Source organism: Chaetodon trifascialis, chromosome 11 (genome assembly GCF_039877785.1).
Source record: "Chaetodon trifascialis isolate fChaTrf1 chromosome 11, fChaTrf1.hap1, whole genome shotgun sequence".
Classification (NCBI taxonomy): domain Eukaryota; kingdom Metazoa; phylum Chordata; class Actinopteri; order Chaetodontiformes; family Chaetodontidae; genus Chaetodon; species Chaetodon trifascialis.
In genome coordinates, this window is record NC_092066.1 from 15,767,501 (window position 1) to 15,791,845 (window position 24,345).

General features: G+C 43.5%; 1 protein-coding gene across 3 annotated transcripts in view; it reads left to right on the forward strand.

Annotated features, from left to right (window-relative positions):
• The window catches only part of epha4b (eph receptor A4b), an 86,166-nt gene that overhangs the window by 37,455 nt on the left and 24,366 nt on the right, over window positions 1-24,345 (forward strand). For all 3 annotated transcript variants that reach the window (XM_070974943.1, XM_070974945.1, XM_070974946.1), the window contains exons 6-10: window positions 8,088-8,243; window positions 11,156-11,491; window positions 12,444-12,556; window positions 14,109-14,271; window positions 16,182-16,290. In XM_070974943.1, coding sequence (XP_070831044.1) covers window positions 8,088-8,243; window positions 11,156-11,491; window positions 12,444-12,556; window positions 14,109-14,271; window positions 16,182-16,290 — 877 coding nt within the window. The remainder of the gene's footprint in view (window positions 1-8,087; window positions 8,244-11,155; window positions 11,492-12,443; window positions 12,557-14,108; window positions 14,272-16,181; window positions 16,291-24,345) is intronic.

The following is a 24,345-nucleotide window of genomic DNA, read 5'->3' on the forward strand; positions in this document are numbered from 1 at the left end:
TTTTGTGCTTGCTATTGTTCTTAGTGCTCATAAAAGGACGAAATGCAAATAAAACAGGAAAATAACACTTCGGGCTGCTCAAAGTCCTCTGTGAGCGCTCTGCTCGTTCATGTGTAAATCAGACGGAGCGGTGAAACTATCTGCGTAGGTAATAGCTCAGCGACCCATTGGTCTATTTTGATGATCAACACCTCAATCAACCAGTCAGAGTCAAGAGAAGAGAGAGGAAGGAAGGAAGGAAGTAACCCCAGAGATAGGTTATCGCATGAAGAGCGCTCCCTCCCCTCTGGAAACACAGAGTCAGAGGAGGAGACATTAGCAGCGTTTTTTTGAGCTGGAATATAACTTTTGACCACAAAACAGCAAAGACATACTGTATGATTTAGCAAAGTTTTTTTCTGCTACTCTTTGGCTGCTGGCTCGCTGAGTTTTCATCGCACAGTGAGGAGGCAGACATCTTCTTGATCATAAGACTCTGCTTTCATATGATAGTGGGCTTTTGTGGTTTGCATGAAGTGGTGAAATCAGCAGATGCAGTACCGCTGACGTGCGCTATTTTCATGTTTTCGTTACATGCTCATATAATTTCTTGGGGTTTGAATTATGTTTCGTTTGGGTGCTGCGTATGCTTGGTAGAGACTTTTAGCTGAGTTTCTCCCCGTCATTCTGGTATGCTACAAGTTAGGATTGGTGCTTCCTAGCGTGAGCATTGATCGTCTGAACTGAGCGCTTGTCACGCTGCCCCCTGTACAGGGAGCTCGTACTGAAGAGGATATAAGAAAAGCCGATGCAGTGGCACGTCCGGTCGGCACCCTACAGGAGCGAGCAGGTGCAGAGATAACGGCGTATTGTCACGAGCCTGTTATTCAGAGAGACGACGACCCCCTTCTCTAGTGGAAAAGTGATGGAGCCAGGCGTTTTCCTCTCATGTCGAGGGTTGGCCGAAAATATCTGTGTGTTTGTGCTACAAGCTCAGAGCGGGTCTTCAGCACCGTGGGCAAAGTCGTCAAGCTGGACAAAGTCAACATGCTGGTTTTTCTGATGAAAAACCTGGAATAGGTTCCAATAGATTAGTTTGTTTTTATTTCATTTTCAATAGCCACCTGACGGACAAAAAAGTTTGGGCTGTCACTTTACCTAGAGGTAGGCTCTAAAAATTACAGGCAGTATTACGTTAGGATTATATATTTTTTAATTGACTTGTGTGATATTTAAAATATTTTTAAATAAAAGTTGTTAATGTTGTACATGTTTTGTTGTTGATTTTTCAGTATGCTTAGGCCTATGTAATGTTTGCTCTTCTGTTTCTGAACACTCAAGGCGCAAGCCGACATTTTGGTGACTCCCTCTGAGCCCTGCAAAGTGATTTTTAATTAGTCACGGTAATACCGTATACCCCGGGAAAATGTGGGGAACGTTTGACAGTATCAAAATTTGGATAACGCCCAACTCTAACACACACACACACACACACACACACACACACACACACAACCACACAACCACACAACCACACAACCACACAACCACACAAATATAATTACCAAAGCATAGCTGTTCTGATTAAATGACAGGTGGAACAATTTTCTCGCAGCCAAATTACAAAGTACCGAACCATATAAGCCCACGAATGCCACAGGCTCTGACACAGGCCTGCATTTAAAAAGAAATGCATCCACTGATAGCTGCAGGTGTTGTGTGGTCAGATGGATTTTTTTCCCATGACAAACAAAATCAAAAGTCTACCGATTTTAACACTCACATGTTTCACTCCTAAATAAGCACTCTATTGTACTTGACATTACATGCTAGTTGGATTAAACTGGGCCAGTGATTACTGTCTCTGATGGGCCACCATGTTCCTTTCTTATGCCCATACAGACTAAAGATTATATAATTTTGTAGTCGTTCAGAATAACTGTTTTCTGAAAATATTCAATGTTTTTTTTAATCAAGTTTTTGTAAAAATAATACATCCAGATTTGACCCAGTATATATTTAGATTACATATTTATCTTTAGAGCTCTTATTTTCTGACTGCCGAGAAAATAATGATGTCTCCATGTGTAATCCACGCTGACATGTTAGTCTAGAGCAGTTGAGGAAATGATGTCATTTTTTAAATATATTGTAAATGTGATGATTTTAGCATCCCTGTATGTTATTGTACATAGGTAGTAATGTTGAGGATGCCACTGACGGCAATCATATTTTGTAATGCAGTGCAAAGTTGTTTACACAGAGCAAACGATATGAGGTAATTAAAGACAGACAGACAGACAAGCTCAGGAATTGCGCGTGTGTCAGAGTGTGTGTGTTTCACAGGATTAGTAGTAATGGTGAATATTATGGTGTTAAAGGTTGTTATGAACTGCGATTAAGGATTAGAGGTTTTCAACAGGGGGCTGGACTGTGATGCTGACGTCTCTATTCCACACATACCCCCCATCACCACCATCACATGCAGACATGCACACACACACACTAATGCACTTTGCCCTGCTCTCTAATCTAGTCTAATCTAAGCACACAAAAACACACACATACATACAGTCTTACTTCCACTTATCAATGAGGGAAATTGTTAACTACACAGACACACTCTCAGTTCATAAAGTCACATGCATCCAGGTCTTCTGGCATTTAAAACATGCTCTTTGCCTTATTTTCCTCACACAGCAATGTACAGTTCATCTAGTGATTGAAATGACATGTTTACATGAACATTTGTAACACTGTGAAGGACCTGTAAGCAAACGATGATTTGTTCACACCTAAAGGTTGTTTTTTCACATACTGTATAAGGTGCAAAGTTATCAACTTTGCAACTTAAAGTTTGTTTAGCTTGCAAACATGTCAACTGGAGCGAAAGCACGTTTCACGGGTACGTACGCATGAGCACAAACACACAAACGCACACGTACAGATGCGACCCCGGTGGCCATAAAGGACGTCAGATTCAATCTTGTCAGATTTCTCCACTGACGCTTGATGTATCAATTTTTAAGTAGCTGGCCTCAACTAACGCCTGGGTAGCCGACGAACACACACACGCGCACGCACACACACCCACACACACAGACAGACAGGCTGCTCTGTGCTCCAGGAGCTGTGGCACTCGAGGGGTACTAGAGGGGTTCCAGCTTGAAAGCCTGTTGCCATGGTGACCATTATGGAGCTCATCTCCCCTGGGCCAGCAAGCTTTACACAACTTCCCTCTCAAAAGAACACACACATGCAAACACACACACTCACTATAACCCCCCACCACCACCACCACCTATCCACACAAACACCACACACACACACGGTTTCTCCTCTTTCTGCCCTTTATGGTAAAGCCGGCGGGGAGCCAATGTTTGACTTGAAGCAAGTGCGACAGAAAGCAAGAGAACAGAGCAATTAACAGTTAAACCAGCAAGAACATTTGAAAGGGAAGCGGAGGAGAGGAGAGGGCTCGCAGCCAGGCAGAGGAAGTATTTGATTCAGAAAAGTGCAGCTAATGTGATTCTGCGTACGTACACAGCCGCCTGGTCCAATGTAATTAGAATGTAATGACTTTGACGACGAGATGTTGAGTTTTGCGTTTGTCTGTGTGTCTGAATGGAACTGAATGCATTCAACAAACTCTTCAGTCAGCAGCTTCTGTCAGGCACACGAGCAGCGTCTTATTTTAGCACAACGTAACTGTTCACACAGAAGTGCAGCTGAAGCCTGAAGATGCCGGAAATTTGAAGTGTCATTCATGGAAGCATACGTCACAGAATTAACTGAAGCATGGCGTGTTTTTGTTCAGTATGCTAGTTTCTACCTTAAGGGCCAGTCACTCAGCTCCATACTGACACATGACTTATACATGACTCCACAACGGTGCTTAACTTAAATCGACAGTATGGCTGCATGTGTAAAAGTGCATATATCTGTGTGTGTGTGTGTGTGTGTGTGTGTGTGTGTGTGTGTGTGTGTGTGTGTGTGTGTGTGTGTGTGTGTGTGTGTTTGTGTGTGTGTGTGTGTGAAAACAAGACTTTACACCTCTGCCAGTGCAGTTGGTTTTGGCTTCCTCCTCTGTGTCAGTTTCTTCTAATAGATCACATTCATTTCATGATGTGGAACAAATTTGCAGACGAATGCGAGTGAGAACATTTACACGTTACCTCGCTTCTGAGAGGTGAGGATTTGCTGCTTCTCTTTGTTTTATGCAGTGGTGGAGGAAGAATTTAGATGCTGTAGTTTAGTAAAAAATACCAATACCATGCTGTAAAAATACTCTTTTACAAGTAAAAGTCCTGTCTTAAAGATGTTACTTAAGTAAAAGGAAGCTAACGGAGTATAATCAGGGAAATGTACTTAGACTTTAGACTGCTTCTTTATTCATCCCAATTCAGGAAATTATTTTGTTGCAGTAGCAATTAAACATACAGAAGAACATAGAATGTATACGGTATATTTTGTGTACTTAAAGTATTAAAAGTAAAAATACTCAATACTGAAAAATGGCTGCTATGACTGCAGGATTTTACTCTTGTAGTTGGTTCATGTGGAGCTCATTTTGAACTACTTCATATGGGACTGCAACTAATGATTATTTTCATTATGGATTAATCTGCTTCATTATTTTCTCCATTAATTGACTGATTGTTTGATTTGTAAATATTATAAGAACAGTGAGAACTGCTGTCATACTTCCACAAACCATGAACCAAAACAATGAGTTAAGAGATGCTAAAAAGCTCGACAGAGCGAGGGGAGTCTGGGAAGAATTCTCTGCGTGTCCATCACTCCGAGTGACACCACTTAGATGATACCCATTGTTGATACAAATATATTGATTAGTGCAGCTTTTTTGAGACGTATCCTTGTTTAGATAACCGTAACAGGCTTATTATAATTGATTCAAGTAGTTGCACCCCTAAAAGCAGCACAATGGAATGGAAATAGAAAATAGAAGAGGACAAACTCAATCAGCTCATGCAGTGTTTTCCCAGAGGAAACAGCTGGGTTGTTCCCTTCTCAATCAGTGCGTGGTTACTGAGGGTGTGTCTTGAGTAGCAGTACTATATCATATCTAAGAGCTATCGATTGGCATAAATACACTAAGTCTCTCTGGTGACCATATGAATATTTAATAAGACACTGGATCTGAGGCCACTCTTTGTCTTTAGAAGAAACACACACACACAAACACACACACGCACCCTATATACTGAACAGCACTATCAACCGTTACCTTGAAGCAAATTTGGAGTTCGCTTATAGTTCTACAACATAGTTTTTGTGACTAAACTTTTGCGCTCCTGTGTGTCTGCTTTGTGTGTGCGTGGATGTTTATGTGAGCACTGTCTTACTGCCTCAGCCTTCTTGTCCCTTTTTCATATCTATGGTAAATCATTAATCATCAGGGAACCAAGTCAAGTAACACATTTCCCATGGGGCAGACACGGGGAGTAGCTTGAGAGAAACAACAGGCAAGAAAAGTGGGAGAGAAGGGAAAAGGGGGACTCTGGAGTGAGAACGAGGTGGAAAAGCAGAGCAGAAAACGGCAGATCAGGAGAAGGAAGCTCCACTCGAGGCAGCCAAGGCGCCATTCTTGCAGAAAGTTTTTGATTAGGCAGTTGTTCGGACGCCAGGCCTGGCATGGGGCGCCCTGTCTGTCCTCGAGCGCCGGGGTCCTTTGTGCCTGTGTGGCTGGCCAGTGGCCGGAGCCAGGACTCTCCGGATGAAACGTCCCCGGAGAAAAGCTGCTTTTCCACCCTGCTCCCACAGCCCAGCCAACGGGAACACACACACACACACACACACACACACACACGCACACACACACACACACACACACACACACACACACACACACACACACACACAGTTACTAGCACAGCACATATAGGCACCCATTACCTTGGAAGCTGACAGGAAGGAGGAAAGAGAGCAAAGGGAGTATCACTCCATTTTCTTTCTTTCTTTCTTTCTTTCTTTCTTTCTTTCTTTCTTTCTTACACACACACACACACACACACACACACACACACACACACATACACACACACACACACACTCCTTTTGCAGTGTTCTCTCAGGTCTTTTGGGGATTGTGCTAGTGGACTTTGCTCCCCTATGATGAATGATTTGCCTAAAAATACTGTCTGTATGTGAGCAAGCACAGCGTCCAGGTGGAAGAACTTACCTCCACAGTGAGAAATCACACTACTTTCAGGCCACTTTTCCATTTCTCTATCTGCAGGTTAACCACGGCATTGAACATATGCGTGTACCTGTGAACGTGTATGTGTGTGCGGTGTGTGTGTGTGTGTGTGTGTGTATGTGTGTGTGTGTGATAATTTACAGCCTTTCTGGGACGAGTGACGTGTAGCTTGATTAAATTCGTGACCTTCACCACCAGCACAAGCAATCAGCAAGCTCACACACACGCTCACACATGCCGCATACTTAACACCTTCTCGCACACAAGCGCTTGGCACACGAACATGCAATCAGCACCTGGCGGATTCTGTCGCATCATTGATCCGGCGTATTCACACACATACACACACAGGGCATCTATCGAATTGCTTTTGAGACACCCTCATTTTCTTTACATGGGGTTTTGCAAACAGTAATACTGTTTACCACCATGGCAGAAAAGGCATGTAAGGATGGGAATACCAGGCCTATGAATGTATAAATAAATACATGCGTAATCTATATTCAGATTACCAAAGGGAAAGCCAGGAATTCCATTTTACTGCCTCGGATGCAAAAGGGAAATCATTCAAGTCCCCAGTCTATTTCAGCAGGCTGCTCCTGTTGAGATGTAGCCCGGTTTTCCCTCCCCAGTTTTATGACTCCACATAATGACTAATATGCAGCCACTGTAACAGCTGTAGCAATAGTCATATTATGTTATTGTGATTATCACTGTGACTGCGACTGTGTATTTTTGTTCCCCCGGTTGCCTGAAGATCTAAAGCTTATATAACAGGGATGGTAGTTGATCTGCTGTTGCACTGTGTTATTGTACTGTACGGCCCTGTGGTTATACAGGCCTTCAGCCTGATGTAAAAGGATCTCACGTAGATCCAATGTCACAATGCATTACATCAAACTTTGTTTTCGTGTTCTTTGCCGTGGGTGCTGCACGCTACATATCAGTATCTATCTGTGGTACCTCGGTTGTAGCGAAAGTCCTCATGTCGTTTTCTGTTTTTAGAACATTTTCTACCATTATGAGTATCTGTTCTCCCTCTGTTTTCACCCAGGCTGAAAGGAGAAATCTGATTTATTGTTGCGCAACCTTGGTTTTATTCTTGTAGATTTGGCCCTCATTTCTGTCAGTTATGATATTATTGTGGGAGCTTGACAGGGCAAGAAACATCAGCAGTCAGGCGATCAGACAGGCAGAGTTTAGCTGGATTAATCAAGCCACTTTATTCAGGCAAAACTGAATGTACCTGAAAAAGTTTTCAAAAGGAAAAGTGTGTGCCCGCACAACTGGAGCAGGTACACTGGATCAAAATCTGAAAATGGGCAGTTTGGGAAATGATTTCACCGTTTTCCTTCTTCGAATTAAGTTTGGCTACCCTGGAGGTTTGTTTAAAACCTGTCCAATTGTCTGACTGCACATATTCGTTGCCTCATGACTACGTTTTAGCAATGTTGCTGTGTTCCCAGAGCTCAGCAGTTACTCTGGCAAATGTAATGTTATGGTAGCTGACAGCATTGATCTACAAAACTAATATCCAAGACGTAATAAACTGGAAGTATCCTATAAAGCATTTCTGGAGAATTGGGATTTCTGGCACCGCTACACTTATACAGTGAATGAAAAGGGGAAATAGTCTTAAAGAGTCAAAACTCCAACAGGACTATAACACCACAAAGACGAATTCAATGTTTGTTTTCATTACACAACATTAAGAGACCATTTAAATGCGATCTTGATTCAGTGGCTTAAATTTAACTTTATAGTATTGCTGGAGTTTTGTCTCTTTAAAAGCATGTTACATCAGCTAATAATTGTTGAAATCCATATTGCGTGGTTGACTTATCACAGCTTCTAATCTCCTTTTTATCTGTCTCCTCACTCACTGCAGCGTGCAGACCTGGTACCTACAAAGCTTCAGCCACAGATGCCTACTGCACCAAATGTCCTCCTCACAGCTCGTCCCCGCAGGAACAAGCCGTCGAGTGCGTTTGTGAGAAAGGTTTCTACCGGGCCGAGACAGACCCGCGCTCCATGGCCTGCACACGTGAGTGTGGAAGAAACTCCAACACACATACATCTTATTAGCTACAAATACAGCCGTACAATTGGAAGCATTCTTCATGTTGTGCAATGAAATATTTGCATTTGGCCATTTGCATTTTTGTCAGCATCAAGTAACAATGATTGGGTTACATTGATTTAATTAGTGTATAATGTATTCTGGTAAGAATTTGCATTGCATGGCAGCTTTAAATGTATGAATTTTCTATAATCCTCCCGTACATTTTCCTCCTCCTCAGCTGCTACTGGTTTACACAACACTTGAGATACATACAGTAGAGCACACACACAACTATGTCTGTCAGCTGTGTGGTTACAGTCGACAGGTATCTCAGATGAACACTGATATAGGTGATACTTTGGCAGAAATTAGATTATTTTTCTTATTCTTTGCCTGCAACACACACACACACACACACACACACACACACACGAGGGGAATCAGACCACATCCTCATGAACAGAGACAGGGGAGAACAGAAAGAATGAGGAGGAAAGATTGAGCGAAACAGGGGGGCAGAGAGAGATGGACTGAGATAGGGAGGGATGTGGGGGTGGGAAAGGACAGCGACATGGTGGGAGAGAGAGACTGAACTACAAAATGGTGGAACACACACACACACACACACACACACACACACACACACCGAAAACCATTATCGGGTTATGGTAGATTACACTCATTAATCGTTGTAGCAGGTGAGATGTGTAACGGTTGGTGTTATCAGCGGGAAATGAGTAACGGTTCGTTCAAATATGTATGGGCACACACATGCCGGTGAAGAGCACTGGAGAGGATGGAGAGGGCGACAATGAGAAAATAAGGAGACAAGGTGAAAGAATTCAAAATTAAGAGACATGGAGAATGACACTCAAGACACGGGCAAAGAAGAGAACAGCGGGGGAAATAGTGGACTATCAGAGGCATATAATCTAAATGTCATAAAAGGCCGATTAGTAGAAATGATGATGACGGACAGTTCAGTGTGGCCTAGTGAAGGGGGAGACGGAGAAAAGAAAAAGACAGAATTAGCAGGATCAGTCAGCACACCCTTTCAAGAGATTTATGACCGACAGCCTCAATTATCCCCAGCATGGCCTCCATCACCCCGCCCATCTTCCCCCCATTCCTCCTGCTCATCAGAAAGGCTTGCAACTGGGAGGGCTAATCAGGAAAGTCCCGGGCTCTGCTGGCGGCCCCCTGGGGCTCACTGCTCAGCCGGGACCTGATGAGATGTCAGGCCAAATGTCCATCTACTGCCAGATTTCCATACGGTTGAGATACTTGCCCCGCACTGAGCTGTGAGCAATCATTATCAGTGGTTTCGATAAGAGTGGTTCCAAAACAACAGCAATGGCATGGTAAAGGCTCTCCTTGGTGGAGGCCTGTGGTTTGCTCAAACTGCTGTCCATCCTGACCCCTCATTCATTTGATTGGGACCACTACACTGACACAGCAAGGTGGTCAATGCTGTGAAAACATCATCTGGCAAGATGCTGTGGAAGCCACTTAAATCCATCACAGGGCACATTCCTGCTAGATTACTTTGTAATGCCAAGACCATTTTGCTACATTTTATCTCTCAATCGTCCCAGTTAAAGACAAAATGTTTGCCATAGTGGTAACTTTCAAGAGTTTTACACATCTTTTCTCTGTATTATAAACTGCTGAGTAAAGTTTTGGTGTGTAACATGCCTTCAAACTCATGTGTCTGTTACTCAAACCGGACTCTACACCCACTTAAAGACTTCTATTGGTTTGAAGATTTAACGTAAAGCAGAAGCAGGAAGTGCTGATTCCACAAGAACAGCAGCTTTAAAATGCAACAGGCTTCATTAAGAATCAGACAGAAACAAGACAAAAAACCAACAAGAAAAAAAAACAACGAAGCCAACAGCTAATGCATGCTGGCTCTCCACACCATGGAAGGAGCATCTTACACCGCGTCAGTGCAAAGTGAGGGTGTATGAGCGCCATCCAAGTTAGGTATCCACTGTCCAACAAAAACATGGCCCCAAACCAAATGTAATTGAATTTAAACTCTAATTTGTTATAATGCCTAAATTTACAATAGGAAATATTTATTTTCATGCCCCTAAGCTGCTGTTTAGTTCTGTTATGCCTGGCTTCTCTCCGTGCCTTTATACATGGCTTATTGTTGCTTTGTGTGAAGCACTTTGTAACTTGGGCTAAGAAAAATGCTCTATCAACAAAGATTATTATTCTATTATTATCATCATATCTCTTTGATCCATGCACACACGCACACACACACATTAGTGAACAGAGACTGCCATATCTATCAACTTCACATGGTAAAAACCTCCCTGCGGTCGAGCGTCAACTATTTAACATCATGTGAATCCTCATTAAAGATGGATTCAGACTTCGGAAGTGTAATATATTCTCATACCGTCACATTTACAATGAGCCAAGCTCTTTTAATTACTGTCCGTTCCATAGCTATTCATTAATCAAGCTAAGTGTCCACCTTCTGGCCGGAGTCAGTTCATTCATTTTTAATTTAATCAATGTGAATTCTGTTTGTAATAGAAACTGCAGTAAGTTTGGGAATGAATATGAACATAATGCACATTTCGAATGAACACGGGAAAAAAACAATATTCATCAGTCAGTATTTTAGCTCGCTCTGATAAAAGGTGGTGTGTTGGCTCAGCAGTGGACATGGGATTGGACACAGGATTGTGACTTGTACCATGTAGCTCATGGGTTACAGTGTGCCATATCTTTCAAATGAATGTTTTTTTTTTTAATTAAAGGTACTCTTTTAAACATTTTCATCAGGCCTAAAGGATACACACAATGCTTTTGGTGAGAAAAGACAGCATGTGGAAGGATAACAGACACACATTTTTGCCTCTGTCTTCCCTCAGGTCCTCCATCTGCTCCAGAGAACCCCATCTCCACGGTGAATGAGACCTGCGTCACCTTGGAGTGGTCTCCACCCAGAGACACAGGAGGCCGAGGTGACATCACCTACAGCCTCCACTGCAGGAAGTGCTCCGGTGATGGCAGGAAGTGCATGCCATGCGGTAGCAGCATCCATTTTGTTCCCAGACAGTTTGGTCTGTCCTCAGCCACGGTGCTGGTCACCGACCTGCAGCCGGACTCCAACTACAGCTTCACCGTGGAGAGCCAGAATGGAGTGTCGGACTTAAGTCCCACACCCAGAGGAACGGTGGTCATCAATGTCACTACGTCACAGACAGGTGAGAGCATACTAAATCCAAATTTAACTACGGATGTGAAAACACCAGTAATTGCTGGCTCTTTCACAGTATGCTGTTTATGTGTGGCAGGGTGGCAGGATTTAAACTGCAGTAAACACTTGAGAAAAAAGGGATTCTGCAGGATTTCACTGATATCCACTTTTAAAGGCTGATCAGAAAACAAAATCCTCTGGGGAAGAAAAAACTGTCTCCTGATTGCAGTGTGCTCACAAATAGTATCAGGCTTTTGCATGACAACTGTAAAATCACTGCTGTGCTGCACCACTCTGATACCACAAAATGACAGCTCTGCACCTCTGCCTCCACGTATATAATCATGTGTGCATCTTTCACTCTGTGGGACTGTGGGAAATTTGTGTAAAAGAAGTGCATATGACAGGGTGCTGATGACTAACAGCCTCATACTGTGGATGTGTGTGTAATAAGGGGGAAGGTGAAAGGGGTGTAGGAGGTTGTTAACCTCATTAAGATCCCTACACGTCACATGTGCTATTCGCTACTACAGTATGTTTCACGCACTCACATTTACACACACACAAGCACAAGCAAATGCACTCTTTCAACCCACACAAACATGTGCCCTAAAGTGGGAAAGCTGGGTAGCAGCGTTTGGGGTTTGCACATTAGTAACACAAGTAGATCACACCACACACACACACACACACACACACACACACACACATCACACATACACACACCGCAGAATGCTGTGATCACACATGTAGAAAAACACCTTGTAAGCTCTCTCATTAGCAAAATTACATGATTCAAATATGGGTCTTCTCATTATAGCACAGTAGGTATCCATCTGAAATCTCTCTCCTCGCCCCCGCAGCCTCTTTTCACGCCTTTTTTTTTTTACATCTCGTTGAACTTTACTCTCTCTTTATTGCTCATGCTTTCGCTTCTTCTTCTTCTTTGTTTGCTGCAGTGAGCGTAGTGTTGAAGGAGAGGCGGAGCAAGGACAGTGTGACTTTGGCCTGGCAGGGTCCAGAGAGACCCAACGGAGCGATAGTGGAGTATGAGGTCATCTATTATGAGAAGGTGAGAGAGATGCACGCACGCACGCATGCACGCGATCACACACAAACTCAGTTTTAAAGGGATGCATCAGTTTATTTAAGTCATTTTTTTTTACAGAAGGCCTTTATTACAGAGTCAGATAAGACCTTACCTTCGCACAAACACTGGGAACAAAGGGGAAACAGGTGGCCCGGCTGCGTCCAAAGATAAAAAAATCTACCTGCCTGCATCTCTGAAGATCACAAATGAATATATTAAATCCAGTTTCTTTAATCTGTACAAAAACCAGAATGTGAAAACGTCAATCTGCAATACGAGGTGTTATTTTCCAGATTAATTCTTGATTGAAACCAGTTGCCAGGCAACCAGCGGGGACTCCAGGAAGTTGCTGGTCCCAGCCAAGAAATAGTTCGGCACATAACCCCCCGTAAAACAGCAGATTGTTGTTTTTGCACTTTGGTTTCTTCATAGATTAACAAAGAATGTATAAAATGTTAATTGGTGAGCTTTAGAGGTGCTGGTAGACAGATTTCATTACATTTAGACATAGTCATCCTCGCTGATTCCCCCTGATTTTTGTCTCTGTGCTATGCTAAGCTAACCCGCTAATGGCTGTAACTTCATTTTAAGCATACAGCAATAACTCTGAGTAAGAAAAGTGCATAAGCATATTTCCAACACTGCTCTTTTCTGTCCAGTGTTAAATGTTTGGAGCAGCCTTTTAACATGTTTCAGGCAACATGTTTCCTTCCTCTCCTCTTGTTCTCTTCATCTCCATGTTGCCTAGGCTTATAGGACATGAGTTTAGCCTTAGGGTAACGTCTGTAATGACTTTTTCATCACAAACATCTCTCTCTCTCTCTCTCTCTCTCTCTCTCTCTCTCTCTCTTCCAATCTATCTCTATCTCCATCGCCATATCCCTCACGTCTCCCCTACTGCTCACACCAAGCCAATTAACCACACATCTGTCGAACAAACCTCGTAAAACATGGGCAAGGTGATGAAATTAAGCCTCTGTGTGTGCGTGTGTGTGTGTGTTGGCAGGCATTAGCAGTAAAATAGTGTTAATCCGTGTTGTAGAGTGTCTTCCATTAGGTGGAGTATCAGCCTCTCTGCAGGGAATCAGCTTACTGACAGACACACTTATTTTTTATTCATCCTCCCACACATATATTTGTAAGTGCACACACACACACACACCTTGGAGGAGCGATGTGGAGCAGGACTTGAGTAACCACATTTTGCCCTGAAGTGTAAAGAGGATAAGATTTGGGAGTTGACAGACACTCATGTATAAATGTGACCAAATGGTCCAGTGATGAACAAATGAAAACTCACTGAGGTGTATGTGGCCCCTGGAGACATTTAAATTTAATCATTTGAGTTTTCTATTATTTTCAGACTTTTTTTTCTGTCTCTCTCAATACCACAGTCCATTGCTCTTTATATAACCCTTCAGAGTATAATTTTAGCCTTTTTTTTTATCCACAGTCACTTTGTTTCTCTGACAGTTCATGTTATCCTCTGAACTCCGTATTCAGTCCTCTCCTTTTGCTCTTTCCTCTACTTCAGAATCAGCGGGAGCAGAACTACACAGTCCTGAAGACTCGCTCCAACATGATGACAGTGGACGGGCTAAAGCCGGGGACCACCTATGTGTTCAGGGTCAGGGCTCGAACCGACGGGGGCTACGGGAGCTACGGTGGAGAGATTGAATTGGAAACCAGCCACGAAGGTAAAGGGATGAATAATAAAGATGTTTTTACTAATCTTAGTTTTCCTTTATTTGCCATTTCTTCAGCTATATTGCTCTGTTTAAAATGTCCCTGTGGTTTTCATATTTGGATTTCACAAATCCAAATTAGAGGTGAAGGGTGCAGGTGAACAAAAAGGACAAAGATTAACTGCAGAGCAAAGAGTACTGATGTATTATACAGTACAGTAAGAGTCTGATTCATCCCTCCTGCAGTTTAAATCCATCCACTGGATGGTTGCAAAATAGCTCACTTTTCATCTGAATGGCTTCTTCAGCTCCGTGTCAGACAGAAAAAGCTCAGCAGCCTCACAGGTTGTCATCTACTGTACATATCTGACGCAGACAATATCCTTGAGTGCGTATCAGGTAAAAAGGCGAAAAAGCAAAATCTAAAGGAAGAAGAAGCTCATGATAACAAGCATGAATTCAACAGACAGGGAATGAAAACACAGAGCGTCTTCTGATATTCTGTAGCCATCCAGCAACTGGACATCTTAACACCTGTGGGATTTTCAGACTGGTTTGATTCTCTCTACCAGTGATCTCCGTAAAGCGGGATTTGTTTTCTTGTTCTGCTTCAAGGAGACTGACCACTTACATTACTTCAATTTTGAGATGTAAGAGGATGAAACACAAAGGAGAAATCTATGCCAGGTTCGATCCAGGCCAGAGGGGCCAGACCTCACAAACAGCTCGGTGCTCACAGCGCTGCATCTCCCACATGATGTTTTCAAGCTCCCTGTCACTCGTCCACTGTTTCCTCCTTTGTTTGCTGTCATCCACTTTCATTATCGCTTCATTATGTGCTCTAGGATTTTCTGCTGTAGAGGCCCCATAATGTGCTCTTCAAAGTGAACATTGATTCCCAGATGGGCAGGCAGAGGGGGATAAATCAGTTAATGTATGGCACTGTGCTATGGATTGCCTTTCTAGCATACAACAGGCCCACATTAGCCTACTTATCATTCAATAATCAATAAAAGGAATTCAAAGCAGCATTTTCTATTTCTGTCCTGCAACGAGTTATGTGAGTGTAAAAAAGATTGTGACACCGCCTGGAGCTCACGATCCAGGTAGCTGGTAAACTGAGCTGCTACTGAGCCCTCAAACAGCAGGTTCACTTTCAAGTTCAGCACCGTGAGATACAGGATCTGTCAGATCCAGCCGACCCTGTCGCAATCATATCAAGGTTATCTAATCAGATCAATTCTATCAATTGCCAAAGAAAGGTGTGTATGTGTGCGGCAGTAAAGAGGAGATCAATGCTTATCTGCGCCTGCCTGGGAGCATTAATTTGCCTCTTCAACACACACACACACACACACACACACACACTCATATATACGTACACACAGACACACGTGTCCGCTCATGCTTAGCTAAGCCAGATAAATGGGGTATTTGTTTTGAGTAATGGCTCGATTGGTGTGGCGTAAAAATCGATGCATCTTTGCAGAAAGTTCTCGGCAGCAGCCTTGTTATGTGCGATGTTAACATATCCATTTGGACAGCGTGGCCGAATGGGAATGGCTTTCACATCCACTCTCATACCCTCATAGGCGATGCAGACAGGGAGAGCGCTTTTCATCAAGGACCTTACTTACTATTCCATCCACCTCCCCTCGCTCTCTTTTACTCGTTTGCCGCTCTCTTTTCCCCTCTCCTTCAGCCTCTGTCTTTTATCTCCTTTTCTATTGCTATCATATTTCATTCTCTGTCCCTCTTTCCCCCGCCGCACTCACCTTGCTGTCTTTTTTTTCACTCCTAGTAGCCTCCCTTCATCTCTTCTCCCCTCGCCTGCCTCCTGTGCAAAACATCCCCAGCATCTTTCCATCTTCTTTTATGCTTTTGTTTATTAATCCATTGTGTTCCCTTTGTCTCCTATATAGATGTTTTTGCTATCGGGGACCCTAACCAGTCCACTATTCTGGCTGTGTCCATCGCTGGGGGAATCGTTCTCCTCATCTTCCTGGTGACTTGCTTCGTTGTCAGCGGAAGGTAGGGGTTAAAAAAAGAGACGTGAAGGTCATCTGCACATGTTTAGTGTACTGTAGGCCTGTGTATCATAAGTGTGTGCATTCATGAACGTGTAATGGTTGACACACGCATACTTGAGCAGAATCTCGCTCTTGGTCTCACTTCATATCTCTGTGCCTCTCTCTGAGGGATTACATGTGGGTGTGCCAAGCGAGGCCTCCATGTTTGACATTTACACACTGCTGCCGAAGCCTAACTAAAGGCTGTGCGATTCTGTATGTGAGGAGCATGGACTCTCTATGATCGCTCTCTTTGAAGGTTAGGTTGCCGTTAATGCTCCGTCTCAAAGAAGGCCAAAGAGGAGAAGGAGATGAGAGGGAGAAAGGAAAATAAAAGAATGCTGATTGGTGAGAGGCAAGAAGATGAAAGTCAGAGTTAAGAGTGGGCTCTTTGGATGAAGAAGAAAGGGACAAGGCGGAGGAGAGGAGAGGAGAGGAGAGGAGAGGAGAGGAGAGGAGAGGAGAGGAGAGGAGAGGAGAGGAGAGGAGAAAAAGGGGATGACAGGCTGTGATTTACCATGCCTGTAACTAAATGTTTATCCTCGATGAGCTCCGACTAGATTAGCCACATGTTAAGAACTACACACGCACGCATGCAAACATGCACACACTGATGTACACACACTAAAAACATTAGTATTGATTCAGGTGATTGCTTATCAGGCTGAGTGCTCTATTCACTATTGACTAGGAGCGATGTAATCAGTGGAGACTGTCCTGCATGGCGTGCGCGCACACACACACACACACACACACACACACACACACACACACACACACACACACACACACACACACACACACACACACACACACACACACACACACACACACACACACACAGCAATGGGAACACATCATTTTTTTAATCAGGGGGAATTATGAGGTTGTGTCTGTAAAAAACAAAACAACCTGTTAGTGTGCCATGAGCACACATGATGACACAAACACACACTCGACTAATCAGGTTTTACAAGCTGGGGAGGTGTTAAATAGGTTTTACTGAAGGGTCGATGCACTCACATCAATTTCAGGTCTCTCTGTGTTCCTCTTTCTCTCACTCTGCCTCACCTATCTTTCCTCCATTTAGAGGTGGGGACGCTTGGGAGGAAGTGGGGTTGATTACTGCTTTCTGTTAAACATCATCTGTCAAAATGCGCGTGCATAGGTGGAGCGCGTACCGTGTTTGTAACCGGGGAAGGAGGCGAGGATCAAAGCTGCATCACTAGAGAGACAAGAGTGAGGGAGAGAGAGCTCAGGGGGGAGAAAGATGGACAGAAGCGAAGTTAAGGAGAGACACAAGTGGAGGATTAAATGAGCGTGTATTACAGATAGGGAGTAGGAATGACAGACTGCAGAAAGGAAGGGGGAGAAAGTACATCTGAAATATGTTTGTTGCCACTGGAGAGCTACATTTTGAGACGGTGTGAAAGATAGAGAGGAAGAAGAGGAGGAGGCTTGAGAGAGATGGCGAGAAAAGGGGGATTGATGGAGGGAGGACGAGAGCCAGCGGCACAATGGGAAGAAGGGAGAGGTGCAAGGAGCAGAAGATGAAAAGGTAGATTACTAGAGTGTTTGAGCGTGGAGGAGGAGGACGGGTAGGAGAGATGATGGGTGGGCGATTGCACTGTTAGGTGCAATAGAAGTGTCATACTTCAGGTTTTGGAAGAAGTGGGAGAAATCTAAAAATAAGGATTGATCCCTCTCCTCTCTTGATGCACATACCTCCCTCTCTTTCATCTATCAAACCTTCCGCCTTATCCTTCAATCAGTCCATTCCTCTTTCTATCCCTGCTCTCTTTTCACTCCATTCAGCACTCTCTCCGCTTCTGCTTTTCTCTTCATTTTGCCCCGTCTTTGGCTCTTCAGCTTTCATTTCCTGTTCCGTTCTTGAAATTTACATTTGGATGAACCCCCCCCCGTAATGTATCGAGAATCTGATGTATTTGCTGAGACCCGTTCAATGTGGACAATGATTAAATTGGAATTGAAATTGACACTGAGAGTCAGCCAGGGTTGAAATGATTTCCCACCAGACATTTATAAGGCTCCTTTTCTCCCTAAATGCCAGCTGTTTAAATCATTTCCACAGTAATCACTAGACTGGAGAGACGCGCTAAAGAGCTTTTTTTTGTTCTTGTTTTACACCTAGTTTGCCTATTGAATCCACAATCCTGAACAGTCTGAACTATAAAATAACTATGCTCATATAGTCTCTCTGTCTTTCTCACTCACACTCACACACACACAGGCACAAACACACTCCCTGCAGCCTTTGCTGGCAGGCTACTCAACAGCTATGGCTCATAAACGGGCTGATTTGCAGGCCATTCTGTTCTGTCCTGTTCTCGTTTAATAAAGTGCTGTTATGCTATTGTTACCGCAGGAGGGAAAACATGAAAAAAACGTCGAAAGCTCCTCAGACGCAGCACGACGCTGACAAATCACACCAGTTATTGCTGCGTGCGTGCCATTATTGCTCTGCGAGTATACGCATGTGAGTGTGTGTCTGCGTGTGAAGTTGGTGCTTTTGTCCTCCTGGGGGTGCTTTGGCAGGCTGGCAGGTGCGAGCGATGGGAAGCTAGCAAGCGACTGGCATCGCCACGGATTCAGCAGATGGCCTTTCGCTCAAAAAGCGCTCTCCCCTTCAGTCCTCACTTTCTCTCGCTCCTTGTTAAACATGTTGCTGCCTCTGCCTCGCAGCATCTGTGCGTGCATGTGTGTGTGTTCCTTTGTTTTGTCTGCTGTTTAATGATTCTCCAGCCTTACGACCATCTTCTTTTCTGAGTCGCCGCAGGCTTTGGTTATGTGCCAGATTCCCGTGTGTTTTTCGGTTTTCGTGTTTTTAATGTGGGAGTTTTGGTGAGAAGGCAGCGTGAAGTTGTTCCATCGATGTGACGCCTGTTTTTTGTTGTTTTTTTTTTAAGTGGTCTCATCTGCTATGTGTCTCAAAGTGTGTCTTTATGGAGTACATCTGTTGTTGGAGCTGGAGATATTCCGCAGGGAGTCAAGAGCCGCAATCTGTTCAAGGAAATGTCTGCAAATTTTAAAATAATAAGAAGTGATCAATTGGATATTTAGTGCAAAATAAGTTGTAACTAAAGCCAGACTTATTGTTATTTTCTGCGCAGAGGTAAGATCAAACAGAAAGCTATTGATCACTATCTTGCAGGGTGGTTCAGTTTTCATCCACAACAAAAAGAAAAGAAAACCTTCCACAGGCTGTTATTGCAAGGAGGAAAAACAAGCTTTTCTAAGGAGAGTTTTGAATAATAAAGAGTGAAAGGCCGAGAGAGCCAGGCAAGGAAAGTGAGATGTCATTATAATGTGGCTGATTCTAATAGAAAGACTTCTCGGTCTCACTAATAGAGAGCGGTAACAGCTCTGCCTATTTAACACAATAGCATGTCCTGTTGATGTGCACGCTTGTGCGAGTAAGCTCTTTTACCTCCGCAGCATCTGTTGTGCAGCCCAGGGTTATTCTTAAAAACTTAATGACACAAAAGAGCAGAGGAAGGATGGGAGAAAAAAGGGCGAGCATGTGCTGATGAAAACATGCTGTTGAGAGAGGAGCGAGCAAGTTAAGAGGTAGCGAGAGAAAGGGGCTTGTGAGAAACCGAAGAACACTAATTGAGTGTAATGCAGCTCAAAAGTGTTTGTGTGTGTGTGTGTGTGTGTGTGTGTGTGTGTGTGTGTGTGTGTGTGTGTGTGTGTGTGTGTGTGTGTGTGTGTGAGTGTGCTCGCGCGCGCTCTTACGCGTTTGGATTTCGAAGGAGTTGTGAGAAATTGAAATTAAAGACACCACAGGCTAAAAGTAAGAAAAGTCAGTGAATGTTTTTTAGTTTGGATGTGGGAAAGTAGAGAAAATGCTCGGTCTTGAACCACAACATAAAAGGAAACAGGAAATAGAATAAAATCAAGAACAAAGGCACCAATAATAGACCCATGTTTGCCAAATGGTACTTATGGTGAATTTGGAGGTAGAAATCAGCCAATGCATTCCCTTCGCTGTGGGTGGTGTCGGTCTGTTTGCTTGATAATAGCACTAATAATGACTTGGCAGCCACGAGATTCTGTGTGTACCAATATGAAACAAAACAGTACGGGGAGGTGTGTGTGTGTATAGATGTGAAAATGATGATGATGCGTGTGTAATGTCATTAGACAGATTTGCATGTGTTGCTTGGATGCTGGTGCTTTCGATTAATGCAGCTAAGCTGTAGGGTGTAGCTGAAGACAGCTTTGTCTGCAGAGTGCCTCGAAAGTAGCTTGCAAACAGTGCAGTAACAGCAGCTAGCTGCCGCAGGTGCAAAACTATTTCACACACGCTCTATGCAAATGAGCAGATGTTGCGGTGGGATTGATCAAATGTCCTATAAACATCAGACAAATTCAAAGCTGTTTTTGGTTGCGGTTTTAAAGTTTATTGTGCTCTTGAATAGATTTGTCAGCTCCGCACACACACACACGCACAGACATGTTACGATCATGACCTAATCAAGTCGTGTCGGTGTAGAAGCATCATTAGGGGAATTAGTTTCACGCTGATCTGTTAGCAAATATAAAGATACACTTCACTTAATGATACAGATGACATGCTTCTTCTTCTTCTTCTCTCTCTCTTACCATCCTCTCTCATTTGACCTTTTCACCGGGTTGTTAAAAATTCTGCCACATTACACCAATTACCGCTGCCCAGCTCGACCTCCCTGCTTCTCCCCAACTCCTTTCCTTTCCTCGCCTCTACTCTCCTTTCCTTTCCTTTCCTTTCCTTTCCTTTCCTTTCCTTTCCTTTCCTTTCCTTTCCTTTCCTTTCCTTTCCTTTCCTTTCCTTTCCTCTCCTCTCCTCTCCTCTCCTCTCCTCTCCTCTCCTCTCCTTTCATTACCACTCTCTTTAATGAGCGGGAGCTAAATGAAATTTTTCCAAACAGGGTGTTAATGAAACATAGACAGATTTATTAGTCATAACTCTTCAGCTAATCATTTCCCCTTCCTAATAATTAGCCAGAGCTGAGAAAATCTTTTTACGCTGTGGTCAGAGAATGCTGAGCCGGTGCCAGACACGACCAAGATGGAGAGAGAGAAAGAGAAGAAATCTTACTCATTACATCACCCAGACTTTTTGTCAGAGTTTGTTTTTTTGTCATGCCGTTTTGACTCTTAATTAATTATCCACAATCAGCCTTTATTATACTTATAGTTTATTAGCACCCAGGCAGTGAACGTGTTTTGTTTTTCAGCTCGCTGAACGTGGCTTAATTTTGCTGTGAAATAATGAGAGTGAATTTAATCCATTGATTTCATTCCCAGTAATTATTTTTTATTTAATAGCTTGACATTAAATGGAATCACCATTATCATGAGTAATGATGAGAGCAGATACCCACAGCAGGGTGTGTGTGTGTGTGTGTGTGTGTGTGTGTGTGTGCGAGGTTGGGTAAGAGGGGGTGGTGGAGAAAGGAGGATAGATGTGTCATTTCATTGTGTCATGCTGGAGGGGTGACTAATGATTTACTGATTCCATTTTTCTAGTCATTCTGATTAGCAGTGGGAAAATAATGTGGAGGGCAGGAAATGAAAGAGGAGAGGAAAGAAAAGGAGTATAAATGAAAGGAAAGGAAATGGGAGGAGAGGAGTATAAATGAAGGAAAAGGAAGAACACATGGTATGACTCTGTATGAATGATCCCCTCTGACTCTTCCTTGTCACAGAGTCTATCGGTTTCTACTCCTGTCATCCAGCCAGCAGCCGGGCCTCTAATCCTATAAACGGCGGCCTGTCATATAAAACAAACTGGGCGATACCACGCTGCACACGCTTTATTAGCTCTCTTCACGTCTCAGGTCAACATTAGTCCAAGGTTATTCACTCGCATGAAGTCAAACCGTGTCTTATCTCTCCTGACACCGATGCATCGTCGTCCACAAATAACTTTTTTATTGTTTCTTTTGTCCAACTATGTTTCAAGGTTATTCCACCATCCATAGCCACCCTTTCACTTTCTTCTCTTTCTCTTCTTGTGTGTGATCATGCTTTTTTTATCCTGTCTGTCCTGCCAGAGTTTCCCCTCGTTTGATCTCCTCTTTGGATGCGTCTTCTGTCACTTTGCTCCGTCTGTCCCCCCCCCCCCCTTTGTGTTGCTTTACCCGTCCGCACTCCCCTCAATTTCTCTGCTTCACACGCTCACACCCTCACCCCTCCATAATTTTTGCTTCCTTTCTTCTTTTCTCTGTAGTGGCTCAGCAAACAGTTTTTTAAGAGAACTTTTGTGAACTGCAGGCTGTTACGGCTTTAAATACATTATATCAGAGAATACAGGAGCATTTGTGTGATGTGATTACCCCATCTGTATCTGACAGGGGTCATTCTCTTAATTCCACACTGCGCCGTCAAGCTTTAGCAGCCCTGGCAAACCAAAACGACAGCAGAATCACTGAGCACCGGCTTTAATTATCAGAGGAGGCACAAATCAGTGCAACTCAGTGCAGTAGATGTTGTCTCACTCTTTATAGCCTGGAGTTAGACTGAGGGGGAAATGGAAGCAGCAATAGAGCTTGAGGCTAATAGACCAATAAATGAAGACTTGGCATAATAGTGACAATATCAGGAAAAAGGAAGCAGCCTGCTTTGTCACACATTTTGTAAACCTTTAATGAGATTATACAGTCAGGCTGATTCACAGTGTGTTTTCACACAGGACACGGCCCACCAGACAACTGACTTTAGGTTTTATTTAAAAAGCGAGAGTGCAACGATTAGAAATAAGAATCAAATGAGAATTAGAGAGAGAAATATAAAAAAATAAACTTTAAATGAATTATAAATACATTAAGTATTAAAATGCTAAAGTGCATACTGGCCAGGTGCAGGTGAGCTATTCATGTTTCCCCTCACATAAATATGCAAAATCTCTTAAAGCAAACTGCATGATAACGTGATGTTTTTCACGCCATGGTCATGTGTTCTGGTTTCTCCCCAGTCTAAAGTGGACTGAGTATCCAAACTGTCTGTTTGAAGTGGGAATTGGAGTGTGTTTATCTATGTGTGTCGCCTTGTGATGAGCTGGCGACCTGCCCGAGGTGTTTCTGCACGCTGAGATACAATCCAGCTTCCTGATTTGAGCCTCAGTGGGTAAAAACTATGAAAGAAAATGCCATGCAGTTTTTAAGCTTATTTTATGTTTAATTGAACTCCCGGCCTTCTCCGGTTCACTGCTGCATGGTGGTTTAGTTTACTCTTTTCCTCTCTTACTCGCATCCTGCAGCCACAGTGTTGACTGACTCCTCATCGGCTCTTAATCTGAACATCACCTCTCTTATTGTTCTCTTACTGCACGCCGATGGTGCTGTGCTTTGTTGTTGCACTGTCCCTCAACCCCCCATCCAGGCAGCCGATACTCAACGTCTCCATCGCTCCTCGTTCCCTCTCTCCGGCACATGTGTAAAGATTTTTACTCACTCCCTCTCTATTAGGTGCTCTTTCTTCTCATGCCTTCTCTTATCTTCTTTATCTTCAGCTCCTATTGTTGCAGCTCGCAACACTGCCCCACCCCGCTTTCTGCTCACTTCCCTTATGTTAACCTTCAAGTTTTTATTCCTATGGCAGCATCCCCCTTCTCCCCTCACTCTTCCCCTCCATCTGATTGCTTGTTAGTTGGTATGCAGGCTTGGACCCCCATTGTGTGTTCTTGCTTGTCAGCACTCTCTTTTTCCATCTATCACTCCACCTCTCTCTCTCTCTCTCTCTCTAGCTCCTACTGTCCGTTCTTTCTATCAAAAAACAGAACAAAGAAAAAGAGAGCAGAGGACGGGGCCTGCTGGGGGCGGATAAATGGATGGATGTAGGAGGAAGAAAAAAGAATAAGGGATATTGGACAAGGGAATGTTTTCACTTAAAGGAAGAATTACGAAAGAATATAACACCCCAGAGAGATAAAGGGCAGCAAGTGAGAGGAAGAAAGAGGAAAACGGGGGAGGGGCTACGACAACGATAATATATGGATGGCGTTCTATGAAGG